This window comes from Schistocerca americana, chromosome 3 (genome assembly GCF_021461395.2).
Source record: "Schistocerca americana isolate TAMUIC-IGC-003095 chromosome 3, iqSchAmer2.1, whole genome shotgun sequence".
NCBI classification, from domain to species: domain Eukaryota; kingdom Metazoa; phylum Arthropoda; class Insecta; order Orthoptera; family Acrididae; genus Schistocerca; species Schistocerca americana.
This window is the reverse complement of record NC_060121.1, coordinates 945,720,357-945,741,308: the sequence shown is the minus strand read 5'-3', so window position 1 is coordinate 945,741,308 and position 20,952 is coordinate 945,720,357. Positions and strand designations below refer to the sequence as shown.

The 20,952-nt window shown below is 42.0% G+C and overlaps 1 protein-coding gene across 1 annotated transcript in view; it reads right to left on the bottom strand.

Moving 5' to 3' along the window:
- Positions 1 to 20,528, bottom strand: part of LOC124607224 (collagen alpha-1(XXVI) chain-like) — a 31,848-nt gene extending 11,320 nt beyond the window's left edge. The window contains exon 1 of the mRNA XM_047139496.1: positions 20,373 to 20,528. Coding sequence (XP_046995452.1) covers positions 20,373 to 20,481 — 109 coding nt within the window. The 5' untranslated portion in view covers positions 20,482 to 20,528. The remainder of the gene's footprint in view (positions 1 to 20,372) is intronic.
- Between the last annotated feature and the right edge of the window lie 424 nt (positions 20,529 to 20,952).

Genomic DNA, 20,952 nt, shown 5'->3' with positions numbered 1-20,952 from the left:
TTCTATGAGAGCACGCTGCTTCTGACGAACGTCAAGTGTAGCAGCCATCTTGCCACTCACGGGAACAGGTTGAAAATAAGTTTGAAAACAAGCGGGAAGGATTTATCTACACACTATAAAACTTTCACATGCAGAATGAAAACTGTATTTTTACAAAAATCGTGTGCATTTCTTTTGGAGTGACCCTCGTACCTCCACATCCCTATCAGTACCTTCCAGAAGTTCAGCGACGCTCTTCTTGCACGTCTCGCAGCGATTCGCACGGCAAAATGTGGTTATTAAGGCTCTTGACAGTTCGTCACATTAATGTGATTGGGCAGAGTATAACTGCAAATTAGAAGCTTTATCGATGGACTGAGTCCATGACTGCTCATTACATGATGCCATAGATAACTAAATACAAAATATGGACTAACAAGCCACTTATTGTTCTTCATTATTTACTGTAACTTACACCTCTGGTTTCCCTACAAGCGTTACTCTTTCTCTGAACCTTTTTTATTTTTTCATTTTAACAATAATGTTTGATCGTTTATTTTACACACATCAAAAAAAGTTTTGCATCACCTCGGTTCCCAGAACTCCTGAAGATAGACATTGACTGTCGATATTGTATCACAGACAGTCCCTCTGACTGTTCAGAGATGTCACTAAACCCGCCCAAGGATGTAAACAACCACGCACGAGCAGCGCCTATCAGACAGAGGGGGTCCGACAGCCGATCAGTTCCAGTCATTCCCTCAGGAAGGAGGTACACACCTCATGTTGTCTGTAGTTCTTCTATGCCTAGACTGTCAATACCGAGGTTCGATCGCCTCCGCATTGTTACTTTGTGCCAGGAAGGGCTCTCAAGAACGGAAGTGTCCAGGCGTCTCAGAGAGAACCACAGCGACGCTGTTCGGACATGGAGGAGATACAGAGAGCCAGGAACGGTTGATAACATGCCTCGCTCAGGCCGTCCAAGGGCTACTACTTCTGCAGTGGATGACCGCTACCTACGGATTATGGCTCGGAGGAACCCGGACAGCAACGCCACCATGTTTAGTAATGCTTTTCGTGCAGCCACGGCACTTCGTGTTACGACTCAAAGTGTGCGCAATAGGCATGATGCGCAGCTTAACTTCCGACGTCCATGTCGAGGTCCATCTCTGCAACCGCGACACCATGCAGCGCAGTACAGATGGGCTCAAAAACATACCGAATGTACCGCTCAGGATTGGTATCACGTTCTCGTCACCAATGAGTGTCACATATGCTTTCAACCAGACAATCGTCAGAGACGTGTTTGGAGGCAACCCGGTCAGGATGATCGCCTTAGACACACTGTCTAGCGAGTGCAGCAAGGTGGAGGTTCCTTGCTGTTTTGGGGTGGCATTATGTGGGGTCGACGTACACCGCTCGTGGTCATGGAAGGCGCCGTAATGGCTGTACAGTACATGAATTCTATCCTCCGACCGATAGTGCAACCATATTGGCAGCAAATTGGCGAGGCAATCGTCTTCATGGACGACAATTCGCGCCCCCATCGCGCACATATTGTGAATTACTGCATTCAGGATAATGACATCGTTCGACTAGAGTGGCCAGCATGTTCCCCAGACATGAACCCTCCTGAACATGCCTGGGATTGATTGAAAAGGGCTGTTATGGACGACGTGACCCACCAACCACTCTGAGGGATCTATGCCGAATCGCCGTTGAAGCGTGGGACAATCTGGACAAACAGTGCCTTGATGAACTTGTAGATAGTATGCCACGACGAATATAGGCATATATCAATGCAAGAGGACGTGCTACTAGGTATTAGAGGTACCGGTGTGTGGAGAATCTGGACCACCACCTCTGAAGGTCTCGCTGTATGATGGTACAACATGCAACATGTGGTTTTCATGAGCAACAAAAAAGGCGGAAATGATGTTTATGTTGATCTCTACTCCAATTTTCTGTACAGGTTCAGAAACTCTCGGAACCACTGGGTGTTGTGTGATGTCCTTAGGTTAATTAGGTTTAAGTAGTTCTAAGTTCTAGGGCACTGATGACCATAGATGTTAAGTCCCATAGTGCTCAGAGCCATTTGGACCATTTGAACTCTCGGAACCAAGGTGATGCAAAATTTTTTTTTGATGTGTGTGTTTAGGTACTAAATACCTTAACCAATAATAAATAAATTTTGAAACATAATAGTCTGTATGAAGCAATATTCATTGCTACAAGTATGTAGAGAATCAAATTAACAGATAACCAATTATAACATTGTCACTTGATGGTATCTGTTTGTAATTTAACTATTATGACTACTGCTAAACGGTGTGAGCATGTACAAATCTAACATCTGCTACGACCTCTTCCAGGAGACTAAATTATCTTGCTGTTCATGAACGTTGAATAATGAAAATTAAATTTTCGGGTAATATATAGTAATAAGTGCATTGTTACAGGTATTGATCGGGGGTGCAGCCAACCACGTTAGATCTGACATAGCTTTCGGTGGCACATCCACCCATCTTCCGTTCAGGTGAGGATCGGGGCGGTTCCGCCCATGTTAGGTTTGGGATAGTACTGGCAGCATTCCACAGGGTTAACAAAATCATTTATTCCCTGCATAGTATAACTGTTAACACATTTAGGCGTGTACTACTTAATTCCTTATCATCTCTTAACAGATACTTCATAATGTAAGACCAGAACACCATTCAGAACTCAATTAATGCACATCGGAAAGAGCTAGCTTGTACACTCTGCTAACCTAATAATAACTCAAGGGTGATGTGGGAGATGTTCATGGAATATATTCGAATCCGTAACCACAAAAACCCTCCTTAATGAAACTATTATAAATTTGTTACCTACATCCATATGTCAAAATGCTTCACAATTTCCCCATTAGTAATATTACAGACACTTAAGAAAAACAGTATACTGAGGAAGTAATCAGAATTTGCAACAGATGCTGTGTGACTTTACGGCAAAACTGTATAAAAAAAGGAAGAGGACACCACATACACTATGTGATCATAAGTATCCGGACACGTGGCTGAAAATGAATTACAAGTTTGTGGCGCCCTCCATAGATAATGCTGGAATTCAATATGGTGCTGACCCACCCTTAGCCTTGATGATAGCTTCCACTCTCGTAGGCATACGTTCAATCATTTCTGCAGAACATACTAATGTACATGATCTGTGAATGTGAAAGTCCTATCTCTAGTCCTTCAAGGTGTTCTGTTCTTTCTGAACATGAGTATCTTTTTTTCTGCCACCAGTAATGGTAGACATTATCCGCCCCACGGGAGGATTGATGGTCCATGGCTTACAAGATGATGGAGGGAAAAAAATGTAGTCCTGACACGCCCTGCCATGTCCGGTGAATGAGATATGAATGAGATAACACAGCCATAAGATGCCTACCCTTGAGGGATGCCTGTCTGACCAATGACCTGTGTGCTCTCAGATGCACAATACACAACTGCTCTAGTGTTCGTCATGCAGTCAGCAATAATTAAACACTGCTCCATGCATTTCTGGGGACGTGGGGCAGTAGTTGTTAAACCTAGAACCAGGAGGCTACCATTGGAAGTTGTGTGAAATATGTTCCTGCACTTCCACAGTGGAATTGATACACAGCAAGAGTGTACTTTGTTTAAAGAAAGTTAACCCCAAAACCACCGCAGTGTAATTATTATGTGGGAGATATGTACTTTGTCTAAGAGAAATGTCTCATTTAAACAGGTGGGCTAGATCCAAGACCTTCCTTTTCCTTGTCCAAAAAAGAAAGTTTGTAATAATAATAAAAATAATAATAATAACAATAATATATAATCCTAGAGACTCCCTAGGTGTGCTAGAAGTTCCTTTCATGTGGTATTATGTGATAATAAACGATGAACTGATAATTAAATACTGCTATAGACAATTCTAGAAGCATCTGACAAATGTTCTAAGTGTTTAAATAAATATACAACTTTTTATGATTTTTGGCCATTTTACACTGCCTTTTTTTTTAAATTTGACGTTGACCATATTGGATTCCCCATATTGGGTCATAAATTATTTTGAGTAATAAATGTCAAACTACAAGGATTCTAAATAAATAACCACCGCCCACCCTAATTGGGTAAGCAATTATAGCTGGAACCTAAATAAACGCCGGTGATCATTCCAAATGGCCTAAAGTGGTGTGGGAGGGCAATGGAAAAGGGGAGTTTACGTTGAAAACAATGGAAGCCATGAGATAGCACCAATTGTAATCATCAAATGCTACAGATCCCAATGATTGGAAAAAAAGTGCAGCCCATGCCTATGCACAACCAGATAACAGAAAAGATCAAAGAAAGTACTGGCAAATCTCATCAACGTCCATCTGTTGTTAAATCCTAGATATGTTATGAGCTCAAACACAGTGAGGCATCTCAAACAGAATTACCTTGAGCATGCTAAGCTTGGATAGTGAAAAAATCGGTCAACTGGAACATAAGAAACTTCCTGACAGATTAAAACTGTGTGCCGGACCGAGACTCGAACTCGGCACCTTTGCCTTTCGCGGGAAAATGCTCTACCATCTGAGCTACCCAAGCACGACACACGACCCGTCTTCACACCTTCAATTCTGTCAGTACCTCGTCTCCTACCTTCCAAACCTTACAGAAGCTCTTCTGCGAACCTAGCAGAACTAGCACTCCTGGAAGAAAGGATATTGCGGAGACATGGCTTAGCCACAGCCTGGGGAATGTTTCCAGAATGAGATTTTCACTCCCGAGTTCGAGTCTCGGTCCGGCACACAGTTTTAATCTGTCAGGAAGTTTCTTATCAGCACAGACTCCGATGTAGAGTGAAAGTCTCATTCTTGAAACTGGAACATACCTTGCACTTTTCTCACATTACATCCTGAAAGACCGGCTGCTGTGGCCGAGCGGTTCTAGGCTCTTCAGTCCGCAACCACGTTGCTGCTACGGTCGCAGGTTCGAATCCTGCCTCGGGCATGGATGTGTGTGATGTCCTTAGATTAGTTAGGTTTAAGTAGTTCTAAGTCTAGGAGACCGATGACCTCAGATGTTAAGTTCCATAGTACTTAGAGCCATTTAGCCATCCTGAAAGCCATGAATCACGAAAATCAGATAGATGCAGAGTTTCCTAATTTCCTAAAAGCACTTAAATCTGCACCACACTAACCTTTCTTAACAAAAATACGATCTTATGGGGTATCAAACAAAACGTGTGACTCGGTTAAGGATGCTTTGGTAGGCTGATAGAGCATCCCATCAATAAAAATAGAAGTAACTTCGGATGTACCCCAGGGAAGTGTATTGGGGCACATTTTGTTCATGCTGTATATTAATCATGTGGCAAGAACATTAATAACAACCTCAGACTTTTCGCAGATGATACAGATATTTATAATTATAATACTGTCTAAAAGACCTTATACATATTCAGTCAGTTGTTAATAAGTTTTCAAAGTTGTGCAAAGACTGGCAACTTTGTTTAAATGTACAGAAATGTAAAATTAAACACCTGACAAAACGAAAAAGCTTAGTAGCCTATGTATCCCGTGGTTACAGTATCAGTGACTCATAACCAGAATCAATTCACTCAAATGCCTGGATGTCACAATTTGCAGGAGTATAAAATGGAACCATCTCATAGGCTCAATAGTACTTGAAGCAGATCGCTGACTTCGATTAATTGTCAGGATATCGAGAAAATACAGTCAGTCTACAATGGAGGCTGCGTACAAGCCATTTGTCGTCGTCGTCGGCTGATACTCGTATCCGAGTTTTCATTTCTCTCCTGAGATTTCCTTTGTCACGGTTCAGGCGTGGAAGTGTCGTTGATGGCTTAGCAATCCAATCCTAGCGTGGAACAGGCGGCCACAGACGTTACAGCTGATGGAAGGTGGAGGACGTGGCTGAGCCTGGAGGAGTTTACGTCTCTGGCGTTTGTCATTCTCCATTCTTCGACGTTCCAGCTCAAAGTTTTGAAGAGCATTTGAGGTAACTGAGCGCCAGCGACTTCGGTCTTCTGCTATTGTGGACCAGTTACTCGGATCGATGTTCAAGTTTTTCAGATTTTTCTTGTACTGATCCTTATAACGTTTGAGAGGGGCACCTCGTGGCCTTTTACCTGTGCTCACTTCGCTGTACAGCATTTGGCGTGGAAGTCTGTCATTTTTCATCCGCTGGACATGTCCGACCCATCTGAGTTGATGCCCAATGATAAGAGCTTCCAATGCTATGCATTTTTGATTTCTCTAGAACAGCCGTACGTGTTACCTTAAAATATTGCTCAAATCCATGGAACATATACCAAATAGGAATAACAACAGATATTAAATGTATACAAAGATAAGTGACACGAATGGTCACAAGTTTGCTTCACTCACTGAAGAATGCCGCAGAAACCTCAAAAACCTAAATTGGCAGACCTATCATTCCACGATAACCTACCAACACCAGGGAACTAGTATTTAGTGAAGAAACTAGAGATAGTCTTCAGCCCCATATGTATCGCTCCCACTGCTCGTAGGAACTTTGAAGAGAAAATTAGACTAATTTCAACATTTAATGAGTCATTCTTCCCGCGCTCCGTAAATAATTGGAACAGAAACAAATCATGACATGTGATACCATGGTCAGTACATTCTGTCATGCGCTTCACAGTGGCTTGCAGACTATGAATGCAGATGCAGATGTAGAGGTTGGTGAATGCTTCCTTCAGGCTTCCAGACCATTATGACAGCTTCTCTGTCTGCACTCACTCATTATTCCCGTCGTTTGCAACAATAAATAGCATTAATAAATATCACGTGAATAATTTGTTGAATACTCTGTTTGCCATCATTGATACACTCTATGAAGGAAATAAAGTCAACAAAAAAAAATGAAAAGGAAAAAAGAGAATATCGAGGTCATTAGAGATCTTTAATGACGAGACAGGTCTGATTGCAACAGCGCGTTCAGCATGAGAAACAAATTATTTAACTGTGTCAAGTTTAATTTCTTACTCAACGACAGATCTGTCATTTCGAGTACGCTGTTAGTGATGTTTTTTCCTCATTGACCTACGAGTTCTCTTTCTTTTTTTCATTTTTTGAAGTGATTGCGGTTCAGACAGGGGGCAGGAGGGACCAAAATGATATATACGACTAACTTATGGATGCAAATAAAAAGAACGTTATCGCCAAGTGACCCAAATATGTTGCTGATACTCAGTGATGAGTCATTCGGCCAAAGTTTACGTTTGTGTATTTAGTCCTCGTAGGCATACGTACCGTATCGCACTCCTTAGGACCTACATGGTTTTTTTGTAAACGTGCAATGCTTTTCGACTTGTATAAAAACGAGCTATATTCCTATCGTTTATCACGAAATAAAGCTATCACGTTTTGCGTAAATTCACTATCTGTTCTGTTACGAAATCATCTCATGAGGTAATGAAACTAAGGATGAAAAAGTATTTATTGCATATAAACGAGTTATATGCTTATTATATCGTACTGATAATGCATCACGCGGAGGAGTCATCAACTAGCTCGAAATTCTAAGAGTTAACCGCTTTTAAATTTTTCTCTCGCGTTGTTTATAGAAACAATAGAAGTAAGTTACTAATGCATTGTTACATACGTTGCAAATAATTTCCATATAGATTAGTTGCTTCCATGTATGTTAATGTGGTGTACCTTCTGGTGAAAATAATTGTAAGCAGGTGTACGGATACCAGATACAGGAAATTTAAAACTAAATTAAAACTATATAATAGAATCTGTCTTTATGATCTGCAACGTTATCCTTCAATACAGACTTGCCCGTTGGACACTATAGACCGGCAGCACACCCGTGGATATTTTGATTATCAAATACGCCGGGAGAAACTCAAGAATCACAGACTGTTGATGTTTGTTATTTGAAAAGCATGTTCAGTTGGCAAGTTGACAAGTTTCACGTTTCTCGGTTGTGTCTAACAGTTAATATATGGAATCTAACTAAATTTAAACACTTCATACAGTTAACTCGTGTTATTCATCTTCGCTGATGAGTTTTCTACTTTCGTTTGATGTGGACCCACATTCAAAATCTCCCTCACATGACACGTCCTGTGTTTCACCTGATTTTACAACGGGCCAAACTATAATTTAAAACTTTCATTCAGGGACAAATATTGATACTTGCCTTTCTGATTGATTATTTTATTTACATAATAAGTATAACTGATATTTCATGCATATATTTTTATTCTCTCATTTTCCCTTTCTCTCTCTGTTTTTCGTATGTGTGTGTGTGTGTGTGTGTGTGTGTGTGTGTGTGTGTGTACACTCTGGAGCTACGCAAAAGGACACACACACACACACACACACACACACACGGGAAAGAGAGCGACAAAAATTAGGAACGAAAAATTTTTTTTCTTTTTTTCTCCCCAGGATAGTAGGACCATATTGTAATTTATACAGAGAACTGACTAAAAATTACATAAATAAAATAGACAATTCCGTGTAGAGTTGCTAGTCTCCTATCGACACCTCTCCAGTTAAGGAAAGATTAGGACGGAGATCCAATTGCCTTGGGAAAGTGCATGAAGATTCAAGACAAAACAATTCAAGAAGACATCGAATAAAATTGGCAGCAGATGAGAGGAGAGAAAATGTGAACTTATGAAGGAATAAAGCTGATTGTTGCCTTATTTGGACTACAATGAAAGAAGAAGGCAAAGACAGAGAGCACAGATTGCAAAGAAGTTCTTAGAGAGCGATTATAAGATATATGTACAGTGTTTTCGCGTCGATCCACATGTGAACGGAACGTGAAGTAGCAGATGTGAGGAATATGGTAAAATTACACCGAAATGACTTAGACTCTTTCAGAACTGAAGAAGACTAGTCACAAAATGTTTGTCGCCTAAGACTTGGTTTCTGAAGATGGTCACTTATACCCGAAACCGGTGATAATTAAAAGCCTGATGCACGATTGTACCTAGAAGATATGTAATAAATCTTATAGAATTTAATACTTATTTGCTTGCCTAACAGGAACCATTTTTTTTCTTTATAATAGCAGAACTGCCGCATTTGGTGCTATATTTGAAACTATTCTGCAACTGCTGGCACAGTTTCATGAGGTTGTCCAGAAATTTGTTTCCTACCAATCTCTTCTTCATATGTAAAAACGATAGCACATTTCAAAAGATCTGTGAATTACTTAGACAGTGGAAATGTTATATAAAACACATATGTAAGCAGCTCGTGGTCGTGCGGTAGCGTTCTCTCTTCCCACTCCCGGGTTCCCGGGTTCGATTCCCGGCGGGGTCAGGGATTTTCTCTGCCTCGTGATGACTGGGTGTTGTGTGATGTCCTTAGGTTAGTTAGGTTTAAGTAGTTCTAAGTTCTAGGGGAGTGATGATCATAGATGTTAAGTCCCATAGTGCTCAGAGCCAACATATGTAAATGAGTACCTCACAAAAAACGTGATCTGAGTAAATTGTTGTCCCTCCCTTTTTCGGTTAAATCCTCAGAACGGCAATACACAAAGATCGTGTATCTCCTCTACTTGAATATCAAGAGTGGCGCAAAAATTATGAAGATACGTCTTAGAGTCGCCGAAAGCACAGCAGATACCCATCTTTACTCAGTAATCTTTTATTAAGTCTATGAAATAGCGCTGTAACTAAATTCATTGCATCAATAACTGCCATTCTGCAGTCGCAACACAGCGATGTTTCTTTCAAAATAAATTTACTGACGTGCATCTTTCATCTTACGCAAAACCCATTCTCCTACTAAGTTGACTGACATAACAACCACTATAATTACTGAAGAGCAGCTTACATCGTTAAAACACAATAACGTCACAGGATTGACACGTTCTGGAAAAAAAAGAGGGTATGTATTAGCTTTACTTCCGACCACGATGTAGCGCAGGAGTAATATTCCAACTGATTGGAAAAGAGTACAACGAAAGAAGAAGGTAAAGACAGACAGCACAGATTGCAAAGCAGTTCTTAGAGAGCGATTAGAAGATGTATGTTCAGTATTAATTTTAATTTTAAAAACCAACAGCCCCAGTTGCAAAGTTTACCTAGCTTTACCTAGGTTTCAGTCGGGATAATCCAACCTTCTTCGGAATAAAAGTAACTACCGTTTGCCCATAGTGGACATCGTCAAGCTAAAACTAAAAATCCATGAATTATCGTCATACTGTAAAAACTTAGTTGAAACTGCCTCGGCCCCACTTCGCGACCGCGATGCGGCAGCCACGAGTGCTGTACTAGAACAGCCGGCCTAGGTGGCCGCGCGGTTCTAGGTGCTACAGTCTGGAACCGCGCGACCGATACGGTCGCAGGTTCGAATCCTCCCTCGGGCATGGATGTGTGTGATGTCCTTAGGTTAGTTAGGTTTAAGTAGTTCTAAGTTCTAGGGGACTGATGACCTCAGATGTTAAGTCGCATAGTGATCAAAGCCATTTTTTTTTTTTTACTGGAGCTGACCGTAGCGTCATGAGGCCCGCCTAGGCCGACACAGTACGTTGCACCTGTGCATAGACTGTACGATGGGTACTTGTTGCGACAAGACGCGAAACTAACTCCTGACATTTAATTTACTAGTAAAGTGAAATAAAAGAAAGGTACAGCTGAGGAAAAGGGCGTATATGTTATCCTGTGCAGAACGTACTTAGATCGACTGTCTTAACATTTATGAAGTATTCGTTGGTCATGATATGAGGAAGACATCGTGTGCTTACAACGTATGCCCTGTCTAGGAAAATTTTGGGCTTAAGCACGAAGTTTAATCAAATGGTTCAAATGGCTTTGAGCAGTATGGGACTGAACATCTGAGGTCATCAGTCCCCTAGAACTTAGAACTACTTAAACCTAACTAACCTAAGGACATCACACACATCCATGCCCGAGGCAGGATTCGAACCTGCTACCGTAGTGGTCGCGCGGTTCCAGACTGAAGCGCCTAGAACCCCTCGGCTTATCCGGACGGCGAAGTTTAATCATCTAAAAAGAACTTAGGAGTGGGAAGGATAATATAAAGCCAACATCGTTATTATTTGTGACAAGGTCTAAATTTTTTTTTGAGACGTTAATGTTAAGCATTTGCTTAGCTATGGTTACAACGCATGAACATCCTATTGAGTTAGCACACAAATGGTCATGAATGAACTTGTGAACAAGTTTACATCTAATCTCTAACATCCGGCAATACGGGCCGTATAAAATAGATGGTCATTATTCAAGATTAGCATATTTGACCTGAAATGGTCTATCAAGTCAAAATAAACTAATGCACGTGCCTGATTGAGCTTCATGACGTAGATATGGTTATGAGTTACAGAAAACCTTAAAGTAGGGGATGATGTGGCCGCAATGGGGTACTCAATTTGTCTTCAAGGAGGCGATCCACATACATATCGTAAAAACTGTGTGTGGAACACCGCCATCATAATTCGGGCCTGGTGACCACTGCCATTGGACTTAGGGAATGATAGCGGAATTATTTAAAGCTAAAGTGGGACTTGGCGAACATCGCTCTGGTCAACACACTTAAAACTATTGACCGACAGAGGTCAATTACGCTCAAAGCTAAAATGTGACTTAGCGAACATCGCTCCAGTCAACACACTTAAAATAATTGACGGACAAAGGTGAATATGTACTTAAAGAACTAGTCTAAACAATGGGAGGATGACGGGAAAATGGTTAAAATATGATGTGATTTGGCGAACAACGCTCCAAAGGACACCTTTAAACGTCATTGAGTAAGATCAGTTCAAACTGATCCAGCCGTCTGAACCAAAACTTCGTATCCAGTAGATTGTGGCAAGGTGACGTTACCCTCCCGTGATACTTATATGGATTTAATTAATTATGTTAATAAAAAGTTGTGTATGACTAGATGATGGCATCACTGTTATCATATACACATAATATTGTCCACAGTCGGTCATATTGAAGGATTATGTGGTAGCACTTATATTCTATAATGGGGTAGTGACTTGGTGATCGTCATTCCGGTTACTCCACGTATATGCTGTTGACCGACGAAGTTATTATTCACTAACTAAATCAAGTGTTGAAACCGTTCTTAACTCTAGAACGTGCATACCGAAATCGGTTGACCATCTGTGTGCATGTTCAACGTGTTAAATACGACAAATATTAACCATTTACGCTCCGGCCGGCCGAAGTGGCCGTGCGGTTAAAGGCGCTGCAGTCTGGAACCGCAAGACCGCTACGGTCGCAGGTTCGAATCCTGCCTCGGGCATGGATGTTTGTGATGTCCTTAGGTTAGTTAGGTTTAACTAGTTCTAAGTTCTAGGGGACTAATGACCTCAGCAGTTGAGTCCCATAGTGCTCAGAGCCATTTGAACCATTTACGCTCCTAACCTATAATGGTATAATGGAAATCGGGAGCTCTCTGGCAAGCCCATGGTTTACCAGTCGTCTAGGCTCAAACCGGTGTGGTCACGAGTCCACGAGAGGCGCGGCAGGCTATATCGTGCTGTTAGCAAAGGCACTCGCGTCGGCCGTCTGCTGCCATAGCCCATTAACGCTAAATTTCGCTGCACTGTCCTAACTGATACGTTCGTCGTGCATCTCACGTTGATTTCTGCGGTTATTTCAGACAGCGCTGCTTTCCTCTTACCACCGACAACCATACGCAAACGCTGCTGCTCTCGGTCGTTAAGTGAAGGCCGTCGACCACAGCTATGTTCATGGCGAAATGTGAAGCCTGAAATGTGGTATTCTCGTCACACTCTTCACACTGTGGATCTCGACGTATTGAATTCCCTAAATATTTTCGAAATGGAAAGTCCCATGCATCTAGTTCCAACTACTATTTCGCGTTCAAAGACTGTGAATTCCCGTCGTGCAGCCACATTCAGGTCGGAAACCTTTTCACAAGAATCACCAGAGTACAAGCTGTAACACCATAGCCTAGACACTACATACCTTTTGTTGATTCATTTAGTTTTCTATTTTGTTCAACATCCCATCGTTGAACTTCTGTAATTAGTGTACGATTAATTCTATACTGTAATGAAGTGTAATCTCTGTAATATGCACAACTGGGCAAATGATCTTTGTCTTATTCATATAATCTCTTTGGTTATCTTTAAAATTAAATAATTTTGTTTAGAACTACCTATATGTGCAAATGATATGTTTTGTTTAAAATGATTGTTTGCTGTTATGTAAACTCCTGATTTTCACTTAGGATTCTTAGTGATTTTGTATGTAAAACGTGTTGTGGTTCCCCTCGGGAATGGAACTGTGTAGCGCGCGCAAATGGTGGTTGGCCTAGGTAGAAAAGGTGGAACCAAGAGTCAGTCGGGACGAGCTACCAAACTGTGAACTGCCCATGTAAAAGTTGTATATTGTGCTGGTTCCGAGAGACGCTTTTCCTGACGCTTTCCAATGCCTCCAAGAAATGACAGAATCCAGCAATTCTGCCTGCAAATCCACCTACCAATATGCAACTGCCACCACATTGCGCAGTCAGTGTAATGGAACACTGTAGTAATGTACAGTGAAGGATCAGCTTATTGGATTTGTTAGTGTGCTCAAATATAAGGTAATTTATAACTGAACTCTTGTACCTACCGTGATTTATCCTTAGGCACTTATCCACTTAAGGTCCCTCCCACGCTAAAGTGCTTACTGAGTGTCCTTTATTGAAAGAAAGTTGAAGTTAATGTGGCAAGAGAGTGAGCTAAAGTACGTGATGCTTGCTGAAAATAATTTTTCTATTAAAACTGCTTATTAATATGTTGTTGCCAGTTTCAAAATTAAAAGTTCTTAAAACTGAGGATGGTAAAGTTTTGCTTAGTAAATGATCACATTGCTGCTTGTTGCAAATCGCCAAAGGTGAGTCAGTTTCTGTCAGATATGTCAAGTTGTGTTTTACTGCAGTAAGAGTTGAGAGCTAATATCTTGTTTCTTTAGTGTATTGAAAGTGTGTTTAGGTTGCTCTGCTACAGTGGCTAAGATTAAGGGGCCCCCGTCCATTGAAAGTAGTTCAAATGCACAAAGTTACTTAATTATGGAAAGTTTTAATTACTCTTCCTATTCAAGCCAAATTCTGTACAGTATTGGGTTCCTCTTGTGTTTTGAAAGTGCATGTTAATAATGTAATATGATCCACAGTTTATACTTTATGCTGATGATAAATAACAATTAATAGAAAGACAACTATCTATGAAAACAGTAACTTCTTTATTCAAAAGACAGTGAGAAGTAATTTGTTAGTGAAATACATTTAACCTTCATTCTAAATAGAAAAGTATTTAGTTGAGAGAGACTTAACCTACGACCAGTTCATAATTTTGCAGTAAACTACATTTACAATTTTTTTGTCAGGAAAATGTTTGAAAGGTAATACTGAACCTATGTCCAATTTATGATTATACGGTGAATATTATTAGTAATGTTATAAAGACCATTCAGTTTGAATAAGCCCTGAAAGTAATAGTGTGTATTGTTATCAGTTATATTTATGCAAATAGTTCGTTCTGATCTGTCAGCTCCAATCTTACCGTGAACATATGCAAGTGTCAGAGTTCATTGCACTCGCATGTGGCAAAGTATAGGTTGTGTTTGTCCGTTAAAGTTACTCATACTTATTTTCTTGAACAAGAATGTCAATCGTTCTCTTGCCTAATTAGGCTGGCGACCGTTTTCCTTATTCTTTTAACTGTGTAGATAGGTAAAATATTGTTCGTTACTGTTTAAATATTTACGTAATTCTGACTTTCACTTCCTATAAGCTACCTCTGTTATGTAAAACACGGTCAACATAACAAAATTCCTCTCAGAGGGTAACACTGCTCTGTTGCTTTATACCATATTTGCTTTAACAAGTTAGTTTTATTTCATGACATGTCTCCAACTTTGAGGTTACGGTGCAGCAGTAGCGGACGGTAGTGTTAGAAAGCGACAGCTTCGCCAAGGCACAGGCCTTTTGTACCTTGTGTACGCGATACTACCGCCATCTGTATACGTGCATACCGCTATCCCATGCCACTCACTTTAAATACCTGGGAGTCGTAAAGTATTGATTATCACATTGAAAAATAAAATACGTAATTAATTTTGTGTTTCAATTGTTTACAGATAAATGTCTACAGCCCATGTACACACAAAAACCCACGCAAGACAGTACCACAGCACGCCGATAGAGAAGTCAGAAGCAAATGGCGCAGATCATCCCCTCTTTATGAAGGGGCTGTAGAATTTTGTGTTTGTTTCCTGTAGCGGCGTGCCACGAGGTTGTGACGTGGGGATTTCGTTGTGTACAGACATGTGCCTGTAAACAAGTAATAAAATCATCAATTTCGGGAATTCATTTCTTTGGAGGTGGTAGCTGAAAGTCTGTGTCTACCCCTCGTAACAATTGTGTAGAGGTATGAAATAGTTTTACGACACGGGCTCAGTCGAAAGGAAAACAAATGGGATTGCGATAGGTTACTGGGGAATTGCACTTCATCTACAAAGGAGATTGCACACAGAACGCTTGTACAGTTCATACTAGATACTGCTCAAGTGTGTGGAATCCACATCATATCGGACTCATGGAGGACGACCTGGGAATACAAAGAAGTTTGGTGCGAATGGTCCAGGGTGGAGACTGACCCAAACTCGTAAGTGGCAGGCGCCTGACGACAGTCGCATTACACCTACTTAGAAAACATGAACAGCAGCAGCCTTTGATGGCAGAAACTACATCTACATCTACATGGATACTCTGCAACTCACATTTAAGTGCCTGGCAGAGGGTTCATCGAACTACCTTCACAATTCTCTATTATTCCAAACTCGTATAGCGCGCGGAAAGACTGAACACCTATATCTTTCCGTACGAGATCTGATTTCCCTTATTTTATCTTGGTGATCGTTCCTCCCTATCTAAGTCGGTGTCAACAACATATTTTCGCATTCGGAGGAGAAAGTTGGTGATTGGAATTTCGTGGGAAGATTCCGTCGCAACGAAAAACGCCTTTCTTTTAATGATGTCCATACCAAATCCTGTATCATTTCTGTGCCACTCTCTCCCATTTTTCGCGTTAACACAAAACTTGCTGCCTTTCTTTGAACTTTTTCGGTGTATTCCGTCAGTCCTATCTCGTAAGGATCCCACAGCGCACAGCAGTATTCTAAAAGACGTCGGACAAGCGTAGTGTCTCCTTAGTAGGCCTGTTCTAAGTGTCCTGCCAATAAAACGCAGTCTTTGGTTAGTCTTCCCCACAACATTTTCTATGTGTTCCTTCCAATTTAAGTTGTTTGGAATTGTAATACCTAGGTATTTAGTTGAATTTACGGCTTTTAGATTAGATTGATTTATCGCGTAACCGAAGTTTAACGAGTTTCTTTTAGTACTCATGTGGATGACCTCACACTTTTCGTTATTTAAGGTCAACTGCCACTTTTCGCACCACTCCGATGTTTCTTCTAAATCGTTTTGAAGTTTGTTTTGATCTTCTGATGACTTTATTAGTCGATAAACGACAGCGTAATCTGCAAACAACCGAAGACGGCTGCTCAGATTGTCTCCCAAATCGTTTATATAGATAAGGAACAGCAAAGGGCCTATAACACTACCTTGGAGAACACCAGAAATAACTTCTTTTTACTCGATGACTTTCCGTCAGTTACTACGAACTGTGACCTCTCTGACAGGAAATCACATGAAACTTCCTGCCAGATTAAAACTGTGTGCCCGACCGAGACTCGAACTCGGGACCTTCGCCTTTCCCTGAAAGAAAGAATATTGCGGAGACATGGCTTAGCCACAGCCTGGGGGATGTTTCCAGAATGAGATTTTCACTCTGCAGCGGAGTGTGCGCTGATATGAAACTTCCTGGCAGATTAAAACTGTGTGCCCGACCGAGACTCGAACTCGGGACCTTTGCCTTTCGCGGGCAAGTGCTCTACCAACTGAGCTACCCAAGCACGACTCACGCCCGGTACTCACAGGTACTCGCAGGAGAGCTTCTGTAAAGTTTGGAAGGTAGGAGACGAGGTACTGGCAGAAGTAAAGCTGTGAGTACCGGGCGTGAGTCGTGCTTCGGTGGCTCAGTTGGTAGAGCACTTGCCCGCGAAAGGCAATGGTCCCGAGTTCGAGCTCGGTCGGGCACACAGTTTTAATCTGCCAGGAAGTTTCATATCAGCGCACACTCCGCTGCAGAGTGAAAATCTCATTCAGAAAATCACATATCCAGTCAAATAATTGAGACGATATGCAATAAGCACGCAATTTCACTACGAGCCGCTCGTGTGGAACAGTGTCAAAAGCCTTCCGGAAATCCAGAAATACGGAATCGATTTGAAATCGTTTGTCAATAGCACTCAGCACTTGATGTGAATAAAGAGCTAGTTGTGCCTCACAAGAACGATGCTTTCTGAACCCATGTTGACTGTGTGTCAATAGACCGTTTTCTTCTGGGTAATTCATTACGTTCGAACACAATACATGTTCTAAAATCCTGCTGCACATCGACTTTAACGATATGGCCTGTAATTTAGTGGATTACTCCTACTACCTTTCTTGAATATTGGTGTGACCTGTGCAACTTTCCAGTCTTTGGGTACGGATCTTTCGTCAAGTGAACGGTTTATATGATTGTTAAGTGTGGAGCTAATGCATGAGCATACTCTGAAATGAACCTAAAACTAAAATTATTCCTCGGACTCTACGTGCTTGTCCCGACATGTGTAACTAGTGAAGATAAAACTAGGCAAGTAACAGCTCCCACGGAAGGGTACGACGCGTGTTTCAAAAAAAATGTTCAAATGTCTGTGAAATCTTAAGGGACTTAACTGCTAAGGTCATCAGTCCCTAAGCTTACACACCACTTAACCTAAATTATCCTAAGGACAAACACACACACACCCATGCCAGAGGGAGGACTCTAACCTCCGCCGGGACCAGCCGCACAGTCCGTGACTGCAGCGCCCTAGACCGCTTTAAAAAAAAAAAAAAAAAAAAAAAAAAAAAAAAAAAAAAAAAAAAAAAAAAAATCCTTAAGGGCCGATAATTTCAAACCGGTCGTAATTTTATTTACGTTTATAGTGGTGACAGAATAAGATTGCGTCATTGTGCTGTCACTATGTAGTTGTTTCGATGAACTAATTTAGTTTCCTGTGGTTCAGGGTTCAGTCAAGCTGTAACAGTTTTCTCGGAAGGCTGTACATGGAATAACACTTCAATCAGTTTATTAGTTACTGTCCCGTTTTTTTTCTACTTCTGATGTTTTCTCTTGTACCGCAAGCAGACTGATTTCCTGGTGAACTTCCTGGTTTTTCCTCCAGTGATTCGTATAAGACCGTTTCGGACCGAATATTCTTTGGGCTTGGGTCGCCCCTACCGGATTTTCCCTTCCCTTGGTTACGAGCTACATTCTCATTTGGTTGCGCCGGTATTTTACTTCGCGGCTTATCTGGAGCAGCAGCAGACGCTTTCGCAATTTCGGTTACCGGCGCCTGTCCTGAGGTGTTGACCGTGATTTCAGTTTGGCCACTATTTGCTCGTTCTTTATTAATTTCACTCACTTTCTAATCGAGGGAAACAAATGGAGACTGCAGTTTTGTAACCTCTCCCTGAATTTGTTTATTAACAGATAGCTGCTGATCTTTGGAATCGGCTACTGCACCTGTTGTTTCTTGCAAATTAATGATGATTACACCCCCTTCATTTTCTGGTACCGTATGTGTATTATCTTTCTGTTCATCAGTTTCTATTCGCATTTTGCCTTCAGGTTCCTCTGCCTCCTCATCGCACTGTTTTTGCTTGCGAAGTGAGGGAGTGGGATAAGACAGCTCATCCTCTGAACAACTATCAGTTATTTCCAGAGGTCGTTTTTTCGGTTGCGTTTCAGTTTCATGGGTAGTGGTAACAGGGTTTCCCTTTGTTGTTAACAGGGGAAATTGACTGTTATCGTGAACGGAGACATGAGCTTGGCCCGCTCCGTTAACGTCCTCAACCAGTTGATCCGGGCTATTCTTTGGTAACAGATCATTTAAGGTAAGCTTCTGAAGCTGTATCAAATTACTTTTAAGAACAACAGTTCGCAGCGGACATTCCTGTCTGAAGTGGCCGGTTTCGTTACATATATGACATGTAGCTTCCTGACCTGTATAAACAATTTGTGCCTTATACCAACAAACAGTTATGTGAGACGGAACATTCGTCTTAACGTCCATCTCTACACAGCGGACCCCTTTGAAACACTGCAGTTTAAAGCGAGGCGACCATCTTTCATTTGCAATTGATTTAACGTCTCCGTAGTTTAAAAGAGCTTCCTTAATCTTATCATTTTCAATTTCAATGGGGAGATTCAAGACACGAACGGTTTTGTAATGAATGTCCGCTCTATAGATGGAAACCTTACTTTTATAACCATTTCTATGCACAAAATCTACTTCATAGCCCCACTTCCGTAACACTTTATCAACAGTCGAAGCACTGATTAACTTGACAAAAACACAGTATTTTTCCTGATCCAGTTGCCAGGTATGGACGGTTTCAGAATTGAGACCAATTACCTGTGTAATCCAGTCATCTATTTCCAGGGATGTCGGCTGAACAGGACGGGATTCCCTGTCAAAATCAAATACCAGAGTATTGGTTGGTTGGTTGTTTTGGGGAAGGAGACCAGACATCGAGGTCATCGGTCTCATCGGATTAGGGAAGGATGGGGAAGGAAGTCGGCCGTGCCCGTTGAAAGGAACCATCCCGGCATTTGCCTGAAGCGATTTAGGGAAATCACGGAAAACCTAAATCAGGATGGCCGGACGCGGGATTGAACCGTCGTCCTCCCGAATGCGAGTCCAGTGTCGAACCACTGCGCCACCTCGCTCGGTACCAGAGTATTCTTCCTGAGGTTTGTAGCCATGGTTAATCCAGCGACGCAATTGCGGTTAAACAACCGAAATTCCCGTTAGCAGCAGCAAGACCATAAAGAGCGATCAGATCACAAGGAATATGAACGAACACGGAGATTAACGGACGGACAGCACTCGGTGAAGCAGAAGTACAGCGATGTAAACACTGAAGTGCAGGGCAGCAGTCAACAGCGGCCACTCGCGAGCGCGGCTGAAACGGAACTGCTCGGCTAATCGCGCGTGGCGACGCGTCTTTCTTCGTATGCTGCATAAGCAAATGGAACATTGCGAAACCTTAACATGTGGCACAGTCAAAAATGCCCTCTTCCACGAAGTTCACAGCAGTTTATAGAATGTGGATGTAGAGTACATTCTTTCCAGCAACTTTCATCTGTGACATTTTTCTCTCTCACTGGCAGTGACTACGTTAATGAGGTCTGTGATGGGACTAATTTAGCACACTGGCTCAGACAAGAATAGAGACGCAGCTACTGTACCTTCGTTGTCCTCCGGAGGTTGCGGAGGAGGAGCTCCGCCCACCACCATCGACACCGACAGTAAAATCAGCACCGCCAGGGTGCGGAACGGTGTGCTCTCGGCAGACATGGCGGCTTGTCTGGCTGTCCCCGCGCTCGGCCAACTACGGCTCTGTCCGTGACTCAGCAGCGCAGCCAGCGCGACCCGTGACGCCAACAACTGGCTGCAGATAACACGACGGTCAACACGGCGCCGTCAGATCGGTTCGGGTCTCCCTAAAAGTTCACGTTGTACCGGGTGATCAAAAAGTCAGTACAAATTTGAAAACTTAATAAACCACGGAATAATGTAGATAGAGAGGTAAAAATTGACACACATGCTTGGAATGACGTGGGGTTTTATTAGAACCACCCCATATTGCTAGATGCGTGAAAGATCTCTTGCACGCGTCGTTTGGTGATGATCGTGTGCTCAGCCGCCACTTTCGTCATGCTTGGCCTCCCAGGTCCCCAGACCTCAGTCCGTGCGATTATTGGCTTTGGGGTTACCTGAAGTCGCAAGTGTATCGTGATCGACCGACATCTCTAGGGATCCTGAAAG